The sequence below is a fragment of the Scophthalmus maximus genome, chromosome 9 (genome assembly GCF_022379125.1).
Source record: "Scophthalmus maximus strain ysfricsl-2021 chromosome 9, ASM2237912v1, whole genome shotgun sequence".
In the NCBI taxonomy this organism is placed as follows: domain Eukaryota; kingdom Metazoa; phylum Chordata; class Actinopteri; order Pleuronectiformes; family Scophthalmidae; genus Scophthalmus; species Scophthalmus maximus.
The window spans coordinates 6,117,553-6,140,079 of record NC_061523.1 but is presented as its reverse complement, the minus strand read 5'-3'; the positions used below and the strand labels follow the sequence as shown (position 1 = coordinate 6,140,079).

Genomic DNA, 22,527 nt, shown 5'->3' with positions numbered 1-22,527 from the left:
TCTTTTTCTGGAACTTTTGGGATCTCCTCCTCCTTGTTTTAGTGTGCCCGGTATAAATATTCTGTGTGCAGGCACTCTCTACATTCTCACATCCACGAGACAAGGTTTATCACAATATAAAGGGCTCATTCTAAGCTAAAAAAAACATAATGATTCTTAGTTTCAGGTGATTATATACCAATTGAAATATAATCAGCAATATTAAATTTCAATTTTGCCAGGATATACCCCTTAATCCTATACACACCGGACCTGTAATTACTTTCTATTTACTGCAGCTCAACACAGCCCAAATCCTTGTCAACTCACTGTTCCTCATTTCAGCAAATGTTAAAGAGAAGTTGTGTGGGGGAGGAGCTTGGCGTGAAACCTGGCAAAGCATGAAACACAAGGTCAGAGTGGGGAAGAAAGAGAAGGAAGAAAGCATAACAGCTCACGGTGTCGGATGAAAGGCATTCGAAATGTACAAAACAACTCATATAATTTTTATTTGCTCTCCGTTAAATTATTTCAACCAATATATCCAATGAATAGTCAAAGAAATTAGCAGAAATCAAAAGACAACCACTATACTGTATATTGCCATCGAATATAACAACTCAAATAATTAATTATTGTATCAAACAATCTCAAATATCCATATTTCATTGGTTCTAATAAGACAATGACAGTACCTTTTTGTAAACTCAAAACAGAATTCACTTTGCTTAAATACCATGGTAATAAACTTTTTTTTTTTTTTTTAAAGCTCACAAAGAAGAATGAGTTCTGCTTCAGCTTGGAGTCTGGCTTTTTATGCAGTGAAGCCCCTCCTTTGGCTGACCGGTCGTCGTCTGGATTCCGGTAGTCGCGTTGATTAAAACATCAGTCTCTTAGCAGTGTTGTACTGCCGAGAAAAATCAAAAAAACAAAACATCCATCCATCCACCCAACCACTGACAAAAAGTTGAACGGAACGAAAGCAAAAGTAGGACACTTAATGTGAGTGTTAACAAAATGTAGGGAACCAATCACTGTCATGTATAGGTCTATGCGTCAGTTATGGAAGCTGTACAGAGATTATTATAACAAACAGATATTTAAAGAACAAAGCCTGGAAAACAATTCTCTCCTACCTTTTAAAACGACAAACCTTTTGAATGTAAAATAAATATTGAAAATGTTTTTGGAGGGACACCTCCTATTTTTCCCTTTATTCAGTTTTTATCATCACCTCGTGGCCGGACAGAAAACAAATATACTGCATCAACATAAGACGTTTCATTTCCTCCGTGTTAAAAGAGGCTGCGACAAATGACTGTGTCATTTACTCTTTTATCTATGTTTATTTGATTATCTTTTTTTTTTATCTAAATGGGTGGTCATGCAAATAGAAAAAGCCAAGTCCTTTATGCTTTTAGCCCGGTGGTGAGAGTTGGTGGTTCACCCCTCGGACATTTTCGCCTCTCGATGAAATAACTAGTTGCTGTTAACTGGGTCACAGTTTGACGAGCTGGCTGGTTTTTCCCCCCTCCTAGTTCAAGAAGTAGCATTATAGTCAACTAGTTTATGCAACTAGATAGCTTCCACCGACTCCAGCTAACTGTGCTTTCCCAGTAAAATAAGTTTTAGCCATTGTTTTCTGCATCACTTGCTTGAAGTTCTTCCAGACTACCATTTCTGATACACAACGGCTTTTTTGGGGTTCGGCTTCTAAGTGCCATACCAGGTAGCCAACTAGGAGTTGTACTTCAAGAGGTTGACTTGTTGTTTTAAGGTGGACTGGTATTCCAAAAGCATTGCTTGAAATCGACCTTGTCTCCTGACGAGCCACCTAGTCAACAGGTAGATTGGAATTCTGAGAAGTTGCCGATGTGGAAGATTGACCGGCGTTTGCGCTACTTTTTGCTTTTCCGTGGACCGATATTTCCAAGTAGTCGAGCAGCTGACGAGTCAACTGGTTTCCACAGCCGGTGTGCGAGTGGACTGGGATACTTCGTTGTGCTCCGAGGTCCAACGTGGTAGCTAGTTTGACACACAGACTTCTATTGGCTGTGGATCCAAAGTCATCTTTAAGGTATCCTGGCCCCTTTTCATGGACTTTACCAGTTCATCATGTCCACATGTCCATATCTGTCTATAAACACTCTGCTGTCAAATTCATTGAACCAGTCATGTCGTGTAATAGCATTCCGCCTCTATTAAACGGCATTGGCCACCCCTCATACATACCAGTTTGTATCAGTCGGTAACCAGTTGGTCCAAAGGTTTGACAAAATGAATCCATCTGTTTGTGAGGAATGCAGTCATTACACCCAACCACTGTGAATCTCAGCCTTATACAGTCTTTAAGAAGTCGTTTTGTCCACAGCATGGGGTGAGAAGGCCCAGAACGAGTCTCTACTGACACTCCGACAGTCTGTACACAGTCCAAAAGCACGATGGAAACCAGTCGACCGACCAATCTACCCAAGGTCCAAAAGCCAGTGAAAAAAAGCAATCTGCAAACCAGTTTGTATCCAGTGCCAGTTGAGCACATCTACCAGATGTCAGAGCTTAGTTCTCTGCTGGTGAGAGGTACGAACGTGCTGTTCAGGTGGAGTTCCGGCTTTTTCCCAAGCGTACTGCTCTGAGGTACCTAGGGAGCACACGACACAACAGTGATCAACAGGAAACCTTCCCTAAAACCACAAGTCTTAGACAAAATACACAATTAAAAACATTCTACATTATATACAGTATTACAGCATGCAAGAATAGCACAAGGACACACGTATGACAACTATACAGCTATATGAAAACTATTTCCCAGTCTGTTAGAATAAATAGAGGTTATATAATAGATGATACAGTTTTTTTTCCTATGTTTTCGTTTATCCAAACAGACCTCTTGTTCCCCAGTGAGCTGCTCTGAACCCCTGGGGAGAAAAGAGGGGTTTCACTTTTAAGTACATGCACACAAACAAGAAAAAAGGATACACTGTGCAGATGTTGGATGCAGGGCACTGCCTAACTAATTATCTAACTAACTAACTAACTCACTAACTGACTAACACACTGTAAGTGGCACTGTCTTTTCTCTCACCTGTCCATTCAATAGTGTCATAGGGATGTTGCAATAGACGTGGCGCCCCCCGGGTCCCAGAGTGGAGAACTGCACGGTGGAGGGAGGTGGGAGAGGAGGCGACATGGAGGAAGGCGGTGGGGGAAGCTGGAACTCGTAACTGCGGCAGAAATGCCTCATCTGGGCTGCTGTAGCTGTGTGACCCCCCGCTAGTGGCAAGGTCATCTGGTTGTAGTCCGGAATCTCTGTCGCCAAGGCAACCTGTGTTCAAAAAAAAAGCCTTCTTATAAACTTTTTTTATAAACAGCTACAGTGCAATATAAGAGATTTTCAGACTGTGATTTAATTGCTGGATGAACTGTGGCTCTATTATTTTATAAAGGGTTCAAAATAAATGAAGCTGGGACTTCTTTCTTTTAGAAAGGGCTCAAGTCTCATCTTCGGATTCGGGCTTATAAAAATAATAAGGGTAACTTTAACCACCAGAAACAAACTCTTAAGTAAAATCTGGCTGTAGTAATGTAGGTGATACAGCCGGTTTGGCCACCGTGACCCTTGAGCAGGTGAAGCATGTCCATGGGTCACCCCTCCCTACACAACATTGGTCTGGTCATTGTAAAATGTTGCTAGACCAAAGGTCTAAACTAACTCACGTGTACTATTATTTACATCACATTTTTAATGACAAGCCACTAGCCTGCAGAAACGACAATATTTTTGGGTACACTGTATAGATGGTGATTCGGTTAGTTTGGAGGGTTGGGCGTGTTTCCTCTTATATTTTGTCACGTGCATCAATTCTGTGCTGAACTTGCAAACTTACATATATTTTGAAATGTGGAAATAATTATTTATTAACAATGTATTTGCTTCTCCAGCCCCTTTGGAGAAGACTGTACTTTTTTTTTTATATTTTCCACTAGTTTCAGTTTTATAGGTTTATATATTCGTGCCTGCCACAGAAGCTTGCAATCCTTCCAGACTAGTTAGAAGTTAAATCAAGTTTGGGTATTAGCGATCTTTTAAAAAAATGTATTACATACAATTAAACCCTGCTAGTTTGATCCTTCGCAGTTATAGACCTAAACTCCTACAGCCAATCACACTGTACAGTTTAGTGGTAGTTGTTCATATGAATTCATCAAATGTTATAGTAAATTTGTGACCTATAAAATCCAATTTGTCTGTCAAAGTGTTATTGTCAGTCAGAGGTGAAACAGCTGACCTGATGATGTCCATGGCGACTCTCATTAGGGGGCACCAGGGAGGCAGAGGTGGTTGTCATGGCAATTGTGGAGACGGTGGTCTGTAGGTCACCAAAGAGGCCCTGTTCGCCCGAGTCCATCACCTGTCGCCACAGAAACAAGATTACATTGTGCAGATACAGACAAAAGTTCTGGTGAGCACATTTGTTACCGTTAAAAAGGTAAAACCAAAGCCATAGTTTGTCCTCTGCTCAGAAACATTTAGCTAAACTTCACTTGGTTGCATTAACGTATTTGGTTCATGTCATCACTGACACTGTTCATTATCCAAACAAGTGTGGACAGTAAATAGTAGTCGTAGTCCTTAAGTCGAGGTGGCATTTCACAGCCTGGGCAACCAGACGAATTGTGGGAGCTCATTTCAATTTGCTCTGCCAGAATACGGTCTGGATCCCCTCCATTGGGAAGGGATTTTCCCTCCGGCAGAAAACTCGTCGGTCCAATCACAGCCGATTATCTGATAATGGGCGGGGTTTATACCACGACACGGGCGGAAGCGTTCACATTTCTCCCACAAAGACGGTAACAAAGTTAAAGTGCTGTTTCCTGCATGAAGAAAAAAATAGGCTGCAATTGTAAAACAAACAAAGAAAATCACATAACTGGTGTTAATAAGATAAGAGAGCACAGGTGCAGTGTATGAACCCCCAAAATACTTTAGCACTTTTAACGTGATTACTACTCTCATTATAACTGCCCCAGTTCCACGACGTCAAGGCTTTTTCGTCACCGTGGGACATTAAGATTTGATCCACTCTGCTGCCGTCGTACGGTTCACTCTGTATTTATTGTTTCTCCATGATTATTCTGCAGTACCAAGCAGCAGGTGAACATCTCTTTGCTAATCAGGGCATACACCACCTGAGGTGTTAACACGTGGTCGACGTGGTCACATTTTCCCCCTTTATCATTCGGATTTTAATACATTAGCTTATTGGGCATCTCCAAGGCCAAGGCCATCTGTTCGTGTCACCCAGGGGAGCGTAAGTAAAATATGCTAGACTTCCACAGTATTACTCCCAAGCTCCTGGTCATGCCATATTGTATTCTGTATACATTTTACAGAATACAATATGGGAAGCAGGGAAGGGGTTTCACTACAATGTGCAAATTCATGTGTTTTCAAAGTTACTTTATTCTCACTGTCACAGTTGGGCATAGCAAGGTATCAAATGGCCCCTTGTTCATTTCTTTTGGGGGCCAATGCAAAGTTTTGTGGAAAAAAAACTGTAAACACAAGGAATCTAAAGTGATTTTAGACTTTTGTATATACCTGGCGTCTGGACAGAGTCTCTCTGCGTTTAGCAGGCATATCGTAGACCACCTGTTTCCAAAACTTGGAGGACAGCTCGTTGCTTTTAGGACCCCTCCACTTGATGATAGACAAAACCTGGCGAGGAGAAGAAGACGAGAGGTGAAGATATTTTTGCTGCTCGTGGACGATGACGCCCTTCAGACAGACTCCCCCTCTTGCCTCTCTCCCTCCATCCCCCCCTTTCTCTGGTTACCTTGATCGTATGTTTAAGTGCCTCGACCTCTTGGTAGTTGATGACGTTCTTCAGGTCGGCACACTCTATCATGATCACCTGGACACAGAACCACGGATGGAGAGGTGTTTGGGAAGGGAGAAATATGACAATCTCGTCAAAGCCGTTGTCATTATTGTTCAAAGTACAGAGCACATGTAGTGATGTCATCAAGCCAGGGAAGCTAATAACACACATCTGTCTATCCTTTAGACTGTTTTCCTGTTTACTCTGTGATCCACACCTTGATCTCCCCGGTAACCAGCATGGAGTGGAGGCGGGTCTCTATCTGGAAGATACTCCACCCTCGTTTGGCGACAAACTCTGGGGTCAAGATGATGATGAGCCGTCTGCTCTGCTCCACGCTGCGAGCCAGGTCCTCGATATAGGCTGGGGGGGGGGGCGGAGCGAAAAAAGACAGACGGGTTGTCATTGAGATTGAAATGAAGAACCGGGCATGACCTGAGTCGGTTGCGAGTGGCCACTGAGGCCCAGAGCATGGCGCACACTCTCGTGCCCTCTCACGTGGACAGTCCACCAACACAGAGACGTTGTACAACCACTGTGCGCACACACTGTCATGGAAACATAGGGATAATATACAACTTGTGTTTATAGAGGGAATGAATGGTGCTACAATTATTTCCTCGCGGACAACAGATAGGTCCGGTGTAGCCTGTTGGACGTGTTCTCACACATCGTGTGTTTGTAGCATCGTGTGAATAAGACACCTTCTTAAATGGAGTAATCGATGGAGTGGATGCTGATTCAGGAAGACACCTCGAGAGAGAGAGAGAGAAAGAGAGAGAGAGAGAGAGAGAGAGAGAGAGAGAGAGAGAGAGAGAGAGAGAGAGACATCAGCTGCTCTCAGATTGTTTCGTCTTGCCATAGATACGAAGGCCTTCCTCGGTGCCTGAGAGGACTCATCTTGAGAGTTTGTCAGGGGAGGATAGACGAAAAATTCCACGACATCTTCAGTGTTGTTGCTGTAACAGTCGTGCATTTATGTCTCCAAAAGTTGAGAGTGAGTACGAGAGACAGAACATTTTATTTATAGTTGATTTAGAGGAAAAGCTACAACCGCCTTCAAAAGGAAAAAGGCAGCGATAGTGGAATTTAACATGAGTGTACAGAGGGAGAAACCTCTCAATATCGCATCTGCCTGACTCGTGCCGCATCCTCGAAGTCACTTCATCCATAAATGACAGGGGGAGATTGACAGGAGTGTGCGGCAAGGGTGACAGAAATGCCTGCGCGAGAGTTTCGGCCCTGGCATCAGCCTTTTTACTCAGAACTCAGAAGAGGGCAGGTGATGAGATGCGTAAAGTGGGCCGATCTGAGCTGGAGCTACTCTACGTGTCCATATCAATAGGAATCAGAGTTCACTGCGACGCTTGCAGAACTGCCTGAAATATTTCTGCCGCTTCACGTCAGCCTTTTTTTCCTCCCCATCGTGTCCCATTTCCACTGGATTATTGGTGACATTCTCAATGTTGTCTGCACCGCGCATAACCGACATTTGCTCATTATTTCTGTGACTTGGAGTTACAGAAAATCTCTGTTCTGCGAACGACCAATTGCCTGCCCCCCGTACGTCTCTCTCTCTCTCTCTCTCCGTCACCATCCCTCCACTTGCTAACTAAATTAATGACAGAGGCTCGCCAACAACACATTGCAATTTCACGCTCAATCTGAGAGGCACAAATAGCGCAGAACAAACCAACATTCTCCCTCTTTCTTTCTCTCTTTATCTCCCTCCTCTCTCCTCTCCTCAACATCTAACCTCCCCTCCTCCCCTCTCCCGCCCGTCACTTCATCTCGCTGCTCGCTATGTTTTTCTGGGGGGATTATGTAAATCAATTAATTTGAAACAGCACAAACCGGCGAACCCGTCGCCCGCCCTCTCCCTGTTTCCCGCGGTTTATTTCTCGCGCTCGTGTTCATTTCGGCGCGCTAATGGAGTGGATAATTGAATGTGGTATTTTAGGTCGCGTCCCCGCGCTGCTCTGTCGATGGCTTCGGTGAGTAGTGGAGAGGGGCACCTCGCTGGGTCTGTTCGTCGCACACCGCGTAACCTTTTGGCCGGTACACGCGGCTCAGACAGAGTTATGTGCGTGTGGGTGTGCACGGTGGACATTTGTAATTTCGGATGTTTTTGGGGCGCAGAGCGGAAGCCGCAATTTGGGAGGACATGTGACTTCTCCATCTGCTCCCGGCATGCGGTGTTGTGTGTGTGTGTTTACAGGAGGCATCCTCTTGGTTAAGGGCAGACTATGTAGAGCGTGCTGATTCGTTATGAGCCATATTTAAATACATTTATTTATGTATTTTAAAGGAAATGTTAAATAATGCAGGAAACCCATTAGTCTGTTCCTTTCTCGCCACGTTATGAAACTACATATTTAGTGACTGCATCCTTCTCCCAGAGTTTTTGGGGCAGGTTGAAAAAGCATTTTGTCAACTTAATGCTAATACGAAGGGGATAATGGCTCAATATTTTATTTCTTGCGTTAGTTTGAAAGCTCAGTGGAATTAACCTGGGACCTGACGGACTATTGATATGTTTTGCAGTGTTTTTTTAAGCACTGAGCAGGTACAGAATATTAGAACCCCTAATGCACATTACGTTCCCTTAAGCACACACCTTACCTGAAGAATATCAAAGTCAGACAGATGTCGGATGCATCAGTAACCGATACCATATCAACAAATGGTGGACATACAATGTGTGTAAAGTCCGGATGAAAAAAACAACACATGAACAAACCACACAACATAATGTTGAGGAAGACTGTAGGTTTGAATCTTAGCGTAGTTACACATGCGAATGAGGTTTCGCAGAGTGTCCTTTTAGATCTCGTGTGCGCTGGGTGACCCTGTGATTTTTAATATGGAAAAAATTAATTATTAATGAGCTTTAATGAGCTCCCTCATGCTTGCTTCGGTTGTACTTTAAGTCTCAGTCATCCTGACCGTCGCACACTCATCAGCTCCCGCCGTCATTCCCTGAGCCTGTCCTTCCTGCAATCAGCGGTTAATCAGCTGGTCTCGAATACCCAATAGCGTTGCAGCACGCCTGCCTCATTAGCCTATCATCTTGCTGCTGTTTGTTTGAATATGACCTCTCTCCCTGCCTTCGTCCTCTTATGCTGCTGTTCTGCGCTCCCTCCGCCTCCCTTTCACCGCCCAGTCTGTGCAGACTCATGGGATTCTTCAATCCATCACTCAGCAAGTCATCAACCACCATCACCACCAGTGTCCGGACTCCATGGGGGGATTTACCTGCTGCTGATCAGGATGCCCTCGGCTTCAATATCTCCCCATGGAGTCTATGCGCCAAAGACTCAAAATATCAATATTTTGTCATCACATATCACTTCTGTTAAACCTGTAATAAATAAAATGTCGTAATTCACTGTCTCTCCTGATTGGAATGTGCATATGAGTGTGTTTGGGACAATTTTAAATGTGTGTTTATTTGATACACGCACGCACTACATTCTAATGTAAATGCTTCATTCACAGCAGCAAGCAAGGCCAGAGCTGAGCTCAACAGTGATAGATGGAGGTCTGAGTGTGTGTATCTGTGTGTGCATGTGTGTGTGTGTGTGTGTGCCTGAAATAGTGACAAATCTGTGCAAGTATATCCTCAGTTTTTCTCCATATGTCTTTCATTTTTTCAGCCCAGCTTCAGTGAATCACAATGTCTCAGTGCTCTGGGTTCATATTTAGAGACCATACATATGTGAATGTGACTGTCTCTGAGCAGCAGCTTCAGTAAATATGTCCACATGCTGTCCTCAAATTGTCAACGTAGAAATGGAGACAAACGACCGTGTTGTCAGCTTGACCAGGAAAGATGACCAGCGCGCAATCCTTCACCGTGTTCACGAGCAAACATTGGATCTCGAATCTCTTCGCTTTTACAACACAAATAATCCAGATGTTTTTTTTCTTCCACAGCTCCCGTTGTTCATGCATGGAGGCATCTGTGGTACTTGTCACAATGAGGACTCAACATGAGCTACTGTAAGTTGAGGAAAACACCGTTCACAGTAGATCGGGAACGATCTGTGAGGCAGAGCGACGTTGTGCGTGCGTGTTACGTATCGGTGTTGTGTGGTTTGAGTGCAAATGTTACACACAGCTGAGAGCAGACACAGATGTGTGTACCTGTTTGTGACTGGGTTACGGTGTAATGAAGACCCACATTCAGCCTTATTTCTTCTGACAGAGTGATGAATTCTGGGTATTGGGAGGTACAGTGTTCCACAGAGAGAGTGAGAAGTGATGTGTGTGTGTGTGTGTGTGTGTGTGTGTGTGTGTGTGTGTGTGCGTGTGTGTGTGTGTGCGTGCCGGGGGTGCAGAGGAGTGGATGAGCTAGATAGATATATAGATGGATACTTACTGCTGCTGGGTATTAAATCTCTGTCCGGTATGAACAGCTTGTAGCCATAATGTTTCTCCAAAACATCCGGCAGGATCTCCAAAGCGAACGTCTCCTCGTCGCTGCTCGTCGTCCTGCCACAGAAGACAACAACGAAAATGGCTCCAGATTGAGAGTTAAATGCAAAATCATCAGTTAATCTCTAAGGCGACGTGTGATGTACTGTAACATCATTAAGCCTGATATGACCTACTGCTTCTTTAAACATGACCAGCGTCTAACAAAGACGACTGATACTGTGAAGCACATGCAGGAAGAAATTGGTCATAGTTAGTGTGGTAAGTGTAGCATCGTTTTTAAATATTTTTTAAGGGAAATTCATATATCATTCTCTTTCTTTTCAAGGGGTCAGTGTGGAGCTGGAGCCAGGATGAGATTCATTGGTGAATTTCGGAGGTGTCGATATTTTGTCACTTTAGTGAGAGCCGGGCTCCCTGTCTCCACCTGCTTCCAATTTCTTATTCTAAAGCTATGGCAAAGTGTAACCATGTCCTGACGCCAGCTCCACACATGACGTGCAGACATGAGGGTGGCATCCCTCTTCTCGTCCCACTCTGAGAGAGAAGGTACACATCAATATGTAAGTCGGTGTTACATCCGGTCCGCTGGAGAGCAGCGACTGCTCACTGCAAATGTCCAGCACACATGATCGACCCGAGCAAGTCCTTCTTTTTTTTTGTGTGCGTGCTGCACAGCCACTGGCGGCCCTGAGTGTGAGGCCCAGACAGCTCACCTGCCCAGACAGTCCAGGTCCACTTTAGTGTAGGACAGGTAGGCGTCGTACTCCTTATTATCTGCGAGGGTCGAGAGACAACGGAGTCAGACAGAGAGGACAGGGGAGGTTTGAAGCGCTTTATTTGCATTTCACCTTTAAAGCCGGGTTACATATACCTCTGACCTCCCTAACAGCTGAAGGGAGACATGGAATCACAGCACAGTTTATTTTTGTTACAACTGTAAAGATGGCAACGTGATTCTTTCTCACATGTTGTGCTTATTGTTTTATTGTGGTCTTGGTGTAAGCTGTTTTTTAAAAGTACACAGCTGACTTCCTGAATGAGATCACTTCTTGATATATATATAAGATAAGATAAGATAATACTTTTTTAATCTTTGTAAGTAAAACTACTCCTTATGCATCCGCATAGCCCGTTTCATTGTCAAATGCTATATTATTTAATTATTCATGTCTCATGCATTAAAATGTCTTTATCTTTCTGTAGCTAGTCAAGGTGAAGCTTCTTAAACTGTTACAATGCAACAACATATTCAATAAATTGACCTTTATCTGTAAAGGCACAAGTAAGTACAGTACCGCATGGTAGTACCTCAAAAGAATGCACTCAAGTACAGTACATATGTAAGTGCATTTATTGAAGTATAGTTATTTTCAACTATTTTCCAGAGGTATAGCACTGGGATTGGCTTCAAATTCCACAAAAGACTTTATTACAGCAGCAGCAAAAGAAAAGAAAAGACAGAGGAAAATCAGCTATTCACCGTTGGAGCACTAAAGCTCAGAAAAACCTTGCAAGGACTATGAGACCGGCGTTGAACTTTAAGTGGAAATCAATACTTTGAATCAATACGACCATCACGTCTCTGTAAATTTCCTTCTGCTATTTTCTTAAATTTAGCTATAGTTAATATGCTTGCATGGATTTGTCAATTTTTACTCTTCAAAGGGACTTTAAAAATAAAGCTCATCCTTATTTCATCAATGAACACAAGAAGAATCGGCAAATCAACGAAAAACTAAATCATTTATTAAATTTGATGCTTTTTTAAAAAATACATTTGTCATCAGTTTGGAGCTTATTAATGTTAATTGTGGGTTTTATCTGCATGTTTCTATCATAACACACCGTTGACTCTTCACTCGGTATCGGTGTGGTGTGTGGGTGTCGTGCGGTGGGACTGGGCACTGAACCGGGCTTACCGTCCTCAGTCTCGTCGCTCCCAAAGTGTCTCCTGTAGCAGAGCATGATTTCCAGGTTGTAACACTTATAGAGTGCCGTCAGGACCCCCAGCAGCAGCAGTATGACCCCGAGACCACCGGCCAGCTCCAGGCGATACATATCTGCAGTAAGGAAGAAGAATCAGAATCAGGTGCAGAAATGGCAAAATAAAAATAAATAAAATAATCACCTATTTCCCCCCAAATATGTGGATGGATTCATTTTCTTTGTTACTCTGCCGTCAATTTCTCCAAATCGGTTGCACAGACTGAAAGTCAGTCACTTACACACACAGGCAGAACTACGGTTATTGACTTTTGTGATTCTTTCTGATGAATCACATGTGTATATTAGGACAGTGAACCGAATGAGGCACCGGGAGACACGCACACGCAAAATGACACGTGAGGCACGTCAACCTAACTCCTGTGAAACCACAGAACCAACTGGCTGTCAACAGGGGATTACTTAGGAGCTCGCGATTACTGTCGATTTAGATTGAATCAGGCAGCAGTTCTCCTTGGACTTGTCCTCTTCGAAGTGTAAAATTGGCTTAGGGAAGTTTCCTTAATCTTGACGTGACCCGGAAGTATTTTATCAGCAGCCATGATAAGAGCCGTTCGGATTCTCTAAATGCTAAGGAAAGGTGCTGCAATGCTTCCTTTCCTATCTCCTTTAGCATCGGGTACACTGAACTAAATGCTTTATTAACTTGAATTTAAAGTTAACATTTTTCAGCGTCTCTGTCCTGGTCCTGTGTCACGGCTCCCGCTGTGACCTGAATAACCATTTTGTTTTGTGTGTGGTTTCAGGCGAAGTGGGGGGGCGCGGCCTCGTCTCGGGCCGCCTGGCTGGGACCCCCGCCTGGTAGTCCTCAGCTCATCAGACATTTGCTCTCAAGCTGAGGCTGGACACACGTTCGAGGCCGGATCGTTCTACCTGTTGTGGTATTGTACACAGCCACACAGTCGAGCACGACACCTGTTCGATGTCGAAGTACTCTTGTTAATCACATTTTCTGTCCAGGACCGATTTTCTGTGAACCCGTGGATGCCTGGAGTCGGCCTCAGCCGAACCGAAAGAGCCCTAACCCACCTTGCCCCTGCGCACCTACTCCGCTACGCACTATTCGGCCTTTGTTTTTTCATTAAACATCCTAAACCTACTTCCTTGTGCGTGGTCTTGCACATCAAGTCTGAAGAAACGAGTACTGAGAGCAGGTCTGCGCACGTTTTACTGAACAGGAGCCACTGTGGCCACGGGTGACTATAGTGTAAAAGCTAAAACAATACAAGTGGAGAAGAATCATAAAGTCCTTAAGAGGACCGGTTTTGTCACACAGCACAATATGTCCTTAATATTTAGTCCATGAATATCTGCCAACTTTAGCCACCATGAGCTGTTGGGCACACCCAGTGAGGCTTGTAGCAGCAAAGCCATTGAAGCGCTGAATTGAGCATTTATTGCTTGTGAAAAAAAAAGAGATATTGATTCCTAAGAGGAAGTATGTGTTGAATAGTCTTTCAAAGTCTGACTGTGTGTGTGGCTTCGCCTTGACGGGAGAGGCAGCAATGAGCCATTCTAGCTGCACTCGAGAGGCCACACAAAGGTTTGATTTATCCTCTAATGGGAGAAAAGGCTTTGGACTGACTGTGGGTCAAGGCAAAGGCTTAGCTTAGGCTGATGTGCACGGCGTATTGGCACTGGAGCCCCTAGAAATTTTTCACAGGGAAGGCCAGATGGGGCGACTGAAAATCTCAAGGGGTTTCACACCGAATGAGGAGAGTTGGAGTTTGGCGCCAAGACGTGCTGCAGTGAGAGAGAGGCTGTAACACGGATGTGAACGTAAGCGTTGAATTTGAAACAACATGGAACAAGATTTGGGCTTCGCAAATGTTTTATGAAATACATTACAATACAAAGACATACATTTGACGAATTAACTGGACCTCCAAGATACACAAACTGCATTTGTTGGTGATTGACACAGAATGTAGACAGAACTTCTGTTTATTCATAAGAACTGACTTGCACAGTATGCTGCAGAGATGCAGAGCACAGGAAGTGTTTTGCCAACTCCTAAACCTGAGTGAGAGAGACAGATGACCTCACGTCAGCATGTTATACACACACACACACACACACACACACACACACACACACACACACACACACACACACACACACACACACACACATCTCACACTGTGTAAAGGAATGATTGTGCTATCATAGGCAATATGAGTGTATGGGAGATTAATGGAACATGGCTTGTGAATGACACCAAGGGAAATATGATCTATCACTATCTCCCCGTCTCACACACACACGCACGCACGCACGCACGCACGCACGCACACACACACACACACACACACACACACACGTGAGTACTTCTTCCACTGTTCGAGTCGGGATTTTAAAACTACCGAGTATTGTCACATGGTCATATGAAGTCTTTTGTTCCACCCACCTCAGACTATAGTCACCAGAAAGGTAGAGTGGGCTGTGCACTAATCCACAAGGGTGCGTGGTTTGATCAAAATCAAAGGATTTATTTGTAGAAAAATGTACACAACTTTTGATTTGCATTAGTAATAATGTTTTGAATTGTTTTCCCTTATAGCCAAGGAAACATTGTTGTTTGGTGTGTCATTATAATGAATGACTGTGAGATTCAATTTCTGTTTTTTGTATTTTCTTTTGTCTTTATGGTCATATAACCATTTATACATGCATGTGATATCACTGAAGCATACAAATGCTGATAGCCTAGGTTGTCCTGAAAAAAAAGAAGATGGATATAACTTGACTGTACATTACAGGCTTGAGGTAACATTATTACACGAGGTGACGCGGCAGACCCCAAATAGGAAAAAAATGGATTATGGTTCAGAGGGTTATGGTAGCAAAGCTATATCTCAACTGCTACTTACCTAACCCTACTATAAAATGAACCTCAACCTTACCATAACATTAAAACAATTCATTTAGATAATGTGTGTTTGAGGAAGTCCACATAATGTGACTGTGTAAACAGATTTACTGTAGGTCCCCAGACATACATATTTCATACAATATGCTGTGTGACTACTATGATTTAATAACATTTTCAACAATATATCCACGAGGGTGTCAAAACAAAGAAGCAACTGGACTTGGTTGTAGTTTTCTTGAAGACGGTTTCAACTCTTATCCAAGAGGCTTCTTCAGTTCTAGCTATCTTAGAACTAATAGTGTACATAACATTGTGAAATTTCTTTTAACATAACAATATACCTTAACATTATTAAAATTTTAATAAATGATTTGTCCTGTTCTCCTCACGAAAGATTTCCCGTGCACTGTGTTCCTACTGAAGGTGTCTGTCAGAGATGAGGTGACCATGAGGGCTTCATTTTTAATGACATAGTATTCTACAAATACAAAATATTAAATATTAAAACTTCTAGTGGTATAAGCGGTATTGAGATCCCAGCTGAAAAAGTGTTATATTGCAGTCCTATAAGGAGAGTGTCCTTAAAGTATCAAACGTAAAACTACTCCTTATGCATCGGAATAGTCTGTTTCATTATCAAATGTTATAGTATTTAATTATTTTTTTGTCATCCATTAAAATGTGAGCATTTCTTATCATATTTGTAGCTGGTCGTGGTGAAGCTCTTTCAAACTATATGCCGTTACAATGCAACAACATATTCAATGAATTGACCTTCACCTGTAAAGGGACAAGTAAGAACTGTACAGTGGTAGTACTTCAGAAATGCACCCAAGTACAGTACTTATGTAAGTGCATTTATTGAAGTATAGTTATTTTTAACCATTTTCTATAGGTATAGCAATGTGGAAATTGTCTTAAAATGTCCAGAAATCAGTGACCTTTATGGATTATGCACTTTCATTTTAAAGAAAAAACAACATCTTTTATCCAAATTCAAAGGTACAGAGGTGGCATGATGGAAAAATATTTGAAGTGTCAACCCAGCATGGTGAGCCAACAGTTAAAGCAGCCTACACCATTACATTAAACAACATAAAACTTCACAGTAAGACTGTAAAAAAGGATGTCTGTATAGTCATTTGTAGCTGCTGCCTACATTGTTTTGTGTGTATTTTTGCATATGCATTTTCATGTGTGTGTTATTCTGATTTTGGTACATCTGCCATTCAATAGATTTTTCTGTCAAATTCGGGTAATCTGTGAAAATAATTTGCATCTTCAAAAAAATCACCAACAACTCTGTCTCTATGGAGATGCCGGGCAGGTCAGCTGTGGAACTAGTACCATCAAATTGCAATACAATATCCTTGTTTCTCACTAAATTCACTAGGATTACATTTGATGAGGTACTACTTTCATTTATTCTTATCTACTTCACAATGTATGTTCACCATGAGATTTCTCACCTTCACTGACATGTTGACAATGTTGCTGCCCCCCCCCCCCTTTTTTTTTTTCTTTGATTAGATGATAACAATATTATCGGATTTGTCATATTTTAAAATAGTTTTTCTTTTTGGTGAGGCTATAAAACTCATCTCATATTAGCCACCTTGGATTTTTTGAAACCTCTTCTGGTTGTAGCATAACACTTGTGGGACATAATATTGAGAATTTTAAAGAAAAAAAATGTACAAACTTATGGAAGATATAGATGAACTGGGTTAATAGTGTTGTTTATCTTTGCAATCATCTCCCACAATGCACAACATCTTTTTATTTTACCATCAAAGTGTGCAGGTACAGTCCAACTGAAGTTACCACATTTCACCAGTAGACGTCTCTCCAACTCTACTCTCCGACAAAACCAGTTCAACACAGACATGATGGTCTACATGGTGGGAGGAGGGGGGGCAGCGACAGGGTGGGGGTAGGAGGGGGTGTTAGATGGGGGCGATGGAGATGGCAAGGCAGTATGAGAGGGAAGAAAAATTGTGAAATTTAACTAAATATTTGCTCTACAGTGAAATGGACTCATATTACTTCCATTAGCAATGACACACATTTAGATGCCTATGCCTCTCTCCATCTCCCCCCCCCCCCCCCACACACACACACATCTATCTTCCTCAGATATTGTCCATCAGTAATGAGCAACTGACTGCCATCTCCCGATATCAGAGTGCAATAAAATGAGAGCACAATTTGAACGTTGAATTTGAAGTATGCTTTTTACTTATTAAACATGAATGGTGATGGTGATGGTGGTGGTGGTGACTGCATGGTCGGGGAGACCTTTAATTAAAGACCCAAACTTTTATCCCCGTCATGCTCTTTCTCTAAAACCAACACATAATGGTCTCATCAATCTCCATGGGAAATGCTTGAAGATGCAGTTCCTCTTATGGCCGACAAAAGTTGCCACGATTGAAATTCATCTCAACATTGTCTCAACATCACTGCAGACACTGAAAAATTGTTTCACTTAAAAATGTGAATTGAACTTGAACGATTCAGTAGTTCGGCTCATAAGTTGTAAAAATGTTAAGTTGACTCAACTTGACAAAGTTCAGCAAATGTACGATATTAGGTCCAATCAACAGTTTAGTCACACCGGTAAATCCTACACTGGTGTGTAGGATAAATACAACATGATGTATAAAACTGATTTTAGTGCGCTCTCAGAAGAACATTCATTCAACTCATCATTTCAAGTCATTATAATTCAAGTTCTGAAATAAACATGAAATAACTTGAAATTTATAAAACGTATATGTTTTCTTTCAAGGATTCCTCCAGTGATTTAGTTTTGCACTTCTATAAAGGGGGACTCACAAGACAGGTATTTGACAAGGAATGGACTTAATCAATAGATTAAGATATAATAGCAAGAAATAAGTTCATCAGTGAAGCTCCAAAGGATAATGCAACTTAGTAACCACGTCTCAGATCTGATATTCAAGTCAGTACACTCACATGTAGTACACAGGCGATCGAAACATGTGACCATGATTGTTGCACACTAAAATATTCAGTGTGCTTTGCTTACCTGAAGTAAAAATTTAAATTTGACTCACTGTTCCCCCTGTGCCATGCAACATAGACATTAATGGTGGGTCCAACTTCCTCGGCTGTCATTTATACAAATGTAAAAATACACTGGCGGTCCCTCCCATTTCGCCACATAGCCAAGATGGTGAGCATTGAGAAGTGGGAAGTGTTCATGATGCCCCACTCAACTGTGTGACTGTTGAGTGTGACTGTGTGCTCAAGATACAATTCGTTGCACCATACTTCTCTGTGTGCACGCAGGTTTGAATGTGGAAGTACTCGAACAGAAAACAAACTCCTTGTGATGAGTTAACTGAACAGAATGCACAGAATGGGTGGAGTTCCTCTTTGTGCAGCCCAACTGATATAAGTGTTGTTGCTTGCTGTGATGTCGCTGTGATGATGTTTTACAGTGCTCTGTCCAACATCTAGTCAATAAATGTCAATGACACAGGAAGTAGTAGACAAAATAGCTTGTTTCACTTTTTCTTAAGGGAGTCTTGAGGGTGATTTTCCAATGTATTGTGGAATAAGGTAGATAATATCACTCAAATGGAATATTTGGGGGGAGCATCTCCATTGCTCATCCCACATCAATCCTAGCTGTGTTGCCTGAATCTGGATTTTCTCCTTCCAGATAGGAGATAAAATCATGGCAGCCAGCGGTGACTCAAAAGCTCCAGAGTGAAAGCTGGTCCTCCTGCTTGTCATTTTCTCTCAATCCCTTCTCACTCCTGTCAACTCTTCAAGTCTGCCTCTTTCCCCTCCATTTTTCTCTGTCTAGTAAGACTCTCATCGTGGTGGCTGAAGGAAGCTCCTTCTGCCCTGTCAGTTACAATTAGTGGGTGTGTATGGTGTATGTGCTGTGCGTGCGCGTGCGCGTGCGCGCAACAAAGATGCATCAACCTATTACCTTGGGTCACTGCAGGGGGAGAGCACACCCTAATTCAATCACACACACGCGGTGCGTGACATCAAGCTTTGATAACTCGTGCTAACTTAGGATAACTTGTGCTTTGTTTAGGCTGTCGTGTTGTGTTCAGGAGCCTTAACGTGACTCTATTAGCTTCAAGGCCTCAGGCCAGGGGGCGCCACAGTAGTTTATTGGCTAGTTAGGGTTGGTTAGAGAACTTTTGAAAGAAAAAGAAAAAATTGGATACCACATATAATTGAGCAGATTTCTTCAGTTTCGACGTGTTTAAGATTAATGACTCTATTTGAAAGAAAATGCTAAGTGCATAATCTAAAGCACATAGAGCAAGGGCAATTAGTACACGTCCAAATCCACTTTTTCTAGTTTGATGGCGGGAAAAATGATGCTTCGGCAGATGCATAGGTAAAAAGGGTTGTACTTGGTCTCTAAATGCCGTAACCTGCAATTAACTAATGTGAGGGTGGGTTGAAATGTCCTTCCTATCTGCTATTCCTTGACCTCAGTGGAAACTGTCATAAGGTCAAGGAAAGGTGTAAAGGAGGACTCATAGGACTTAGGAAAAGATGACAACGCTGCTCAGAGAATCCGACTCGACTTTCACTAAACTACGCCATCATGCGACGGAGGATGTTGTTGACGTGCGTCTGTGTGTCATCTTTCCTACTTCTTCTTCTTCTACTTCGGATTTAATCGTTCACGTTCGTGCATGGTGTTCACGTTAAATATCGCTGTCGCAGTGAATTGTGGGCCGTCTATATCTCCTATCCTTTCGCATAGGAAGCTCCAGTGTACCCTATGCTAAAGGAGATGGGGAAAGGAAGCATTGCAGCTCCTTTCCTAAGCATTTAGAGAATCCGAACAGCTCTTATCATGGCTGCTGATGAAATTTTTTGCGGTTGACTTCAAGATTTAGGAAAATTCCTAAGCCAATTCGACCGTACCCTGAGTGTCATCTCCTATTCCCTTACAACTGGGTGTGCTTGTTTGCTCCTTGGTGGCCTGCTATTATAAGTGCAGACTGTCAGGTAGTGAGAGAGAACGCCTCTCTGTGGAGGAATCACTTTAATTTTGCTCACTGGCAGACCATCTATTTGTGTAACAACCAGAGCGTGTGCGCGTCCTGCAAGCACATTACTATCTTGACAATATCCCTTAACATAACAGTGAAATTCTGCACCACGGACTTTGTTGCTCAATCACCTTCAACAGCCCCAACACAGCAATGTGCCAACGATGTGCATGACTGCACCTCATTTGAAGGCCAACATGCTGCAATGGGCACAAGTGAATTTGCTATTCAAATAACAAGGAGCGCTGAGCGCGAATACAACAACTACGTTGGTCCACAAGTAGCAACTAAATTTGCACTGTGCGCTGGACGGAAGATAGGGGCCTAATGTCACTGACTACCTAGTTATTTCTTTCTTCTGTTTACACTGTGTGATTGAGTAGTTGTTTCGCTTACATGATTTAAATGAGAGATTTGTGAATTTTGGCGTTGCTACATAGCCAATGCATCGGGCAACTGTTTACTTTCCGGTCTAGAAGAACAGTTCAGAGTTCAGCATCAAACTTAAAGGGGCCGTGAGCGATTCCCAAGCAATATAGGTTTTGTAAAAAATCTGCGAATATTTCCTCACCGTCCGTTGGCTGTCGCCTTTCTGTGCGCGCCCCCCACCCAAAAACAAAATCTGGGTTTTCGGCTCAGCCCAGACCCTGTAAATCGAAAACAAAAAAATGCACCCCGCACAACACTGTGAGTGCAGTCTCCACACATCGCTCGTCGACACGTTAAGAAATGTGCCAGCGGGTGGCGCTGCAACTGCGATTAGGCCTTGTGGTTAGTTTGTTGAATCGCTTACTGCCCCTTTAATGCTTAGCTCGTCAAGAGCCGTCCCCAGTGGTTAAAAGCAACCCCAATGTTGACTCTTATCTTTCTTCTACCTCTATCCCTTCTTTTCTCCTTCTGTAAGCATGCTAACCAGCTAGCCCTTGTCCAGTGGTCCCGTCTTGTCTCTTTCTGAGAGTGCTCTGTCACTTCGGCGTCTGGTCTGCCCTGAAGTTGCGCTGCACAGAGGGTTTGCGGTATAACCTCTTTCTTTATAAATTGCGATGATGGCTGAAGTTCTTGGCAAGCAAATCTCACCACCACCCACTCCTGACAAGAAACCACGGTCTGCAGGAGAGAAAATGTACGAATAGCACCTTTAGAGGAGCATTTATGAATGGATATTTAGGCACCACAGCCCATTTCATTTAGAAACAAAAGAACCGGATGCACATAGCAATGCACAGATGCACAAGACACGTCTATAAAGAGGGCTCCATCACAATAAAAAAGCCCCATACAATTTTTGGGGGGCAATCTCATTCGAGGCTCATATAACAGCACAAAGCACAAACTGCGATGCTACAGGCAGAGATGACAGGGTCAATTTAACCTGCTTCTCATTCCAGCTCCTTCAGTAGTTAACCGTGGGTTCATGTCGCGGATTCTTCACAAGTGCACATTCGAATACAAGCCCATTTACTTTCAAACAATCCCATTAGGATGAATGCCTCCCGCGAGGGGAGTGTACAGTATGTGCTTCTTGTGTATGTATGTCAGGTGTGATCACACACACATATTCAGAATAGGCTGGAAGCTATTGCCAAGCTGCTTATGGGTTTATTGTAAAGCACTGCACTCAAACACATACACAGACACACACGTTCCCTGTAATCATCCAGGTAATTAAAACGACGACCCCACTATTTACGTCCTGACCCCCTCTGGAGGTGTGTGTGTGTGTGTGTTAGTCCCTGGAGTGCTAGTTAAGTATAGTAAGATAGATTTGACACCCAAGGCACTCAGCCGAAGTCAGACAGAGGAAAAGAGAAGAGAAAAAGACTGTTTTTAGTCCTTCCTCTCTCTCTCTCTCTTTCTCTCTCTCCTTTTATTTCCTCTTCACTCTGTCTCTTCTAATTCTCCCTTACATCCCTCACCTTCCCAATATCTACCTCTCAATCTGCATCTCTTATTTCTCCCTTGTTCTCCATTATCCTCTTCTACCATTTCTGTGCCTGTTTATCTCTGTCCACTTTCCCCAATTCTCCCTTCCTTTGCTTTTCTGCATTACACACATTTTATTTCAGATAGCGGGCATTCATGCGGTTCTCTTTTCTACTGAGATTTGAGGTAACGGAGACAATTCACATCCTCCTCCGGTGCTGTTTTTGCTATTCTCTTTCTTTCAGTCACTCTAGGTGTCCCTGTCTTTCTCTGGACCGTGGCCTCTTGACTCGGACAGGCCTGTTCCTCCCAGCTCATCTGATAAGCAGCAAGATACCGCAGGATTTCAATAAATGTTTTCCTAAGCGAG

The 22,527-nt window shown here is 42.9% G+C and overlaps 1 protein-coding gene across 2 annotated transcripts in view; it reads right to left on the bottom strand.

Moving 5' to 3' along the window:
* Positions 1-470: 470 nt before the first annotated feature.
* Positions 471-22,527, bottom strand: part of il1rapl2 (interleukin 1 receptor accessory protein-like 2) — a 344,386-nt gene continuing 322,329 nt past the window's right edge. For both annotated transcript variants that reach the window (XM_047334583.1, XM_035650663.2), the window contains exons 10-18: positions 12,221-12,361; positions 11,015-11,075; positions 10,243-10,355; positions 6,079-6,224; positions 5,817-5,894; positions 5,582-5,698; positions 4,269-4,391; positions 3,065-3,304; positions 471-2,617 (exon numbers count right to left, since the gene is read on the bottom strand). In XM_047334583.1, the coding sequence (XP_047190539.1) occupies positions 2,519-2,617; positions 3,065-3,304; positions 4,269-4,391; positions 5,582-5,698; positions 5,817-5,894; positions 6,079-6,224; positions 10,243-10,355; positions 11,015-11,075; positions 12,221-12,361 (1,118 nt within the window). In that variant the 3' untranslated portion in view covers positions 471-2,518. The remainder of the gene's footprint in view (positions 2,618-3,064; positions 3,305-4,268; positions 4,392-5,581; positions 5,699-5,816; positions 5,895-6,078; positions 6,225-10,242; positions 10,356-11,014; positions 11,076-12,220; positions 12,362-22,527) is intronic.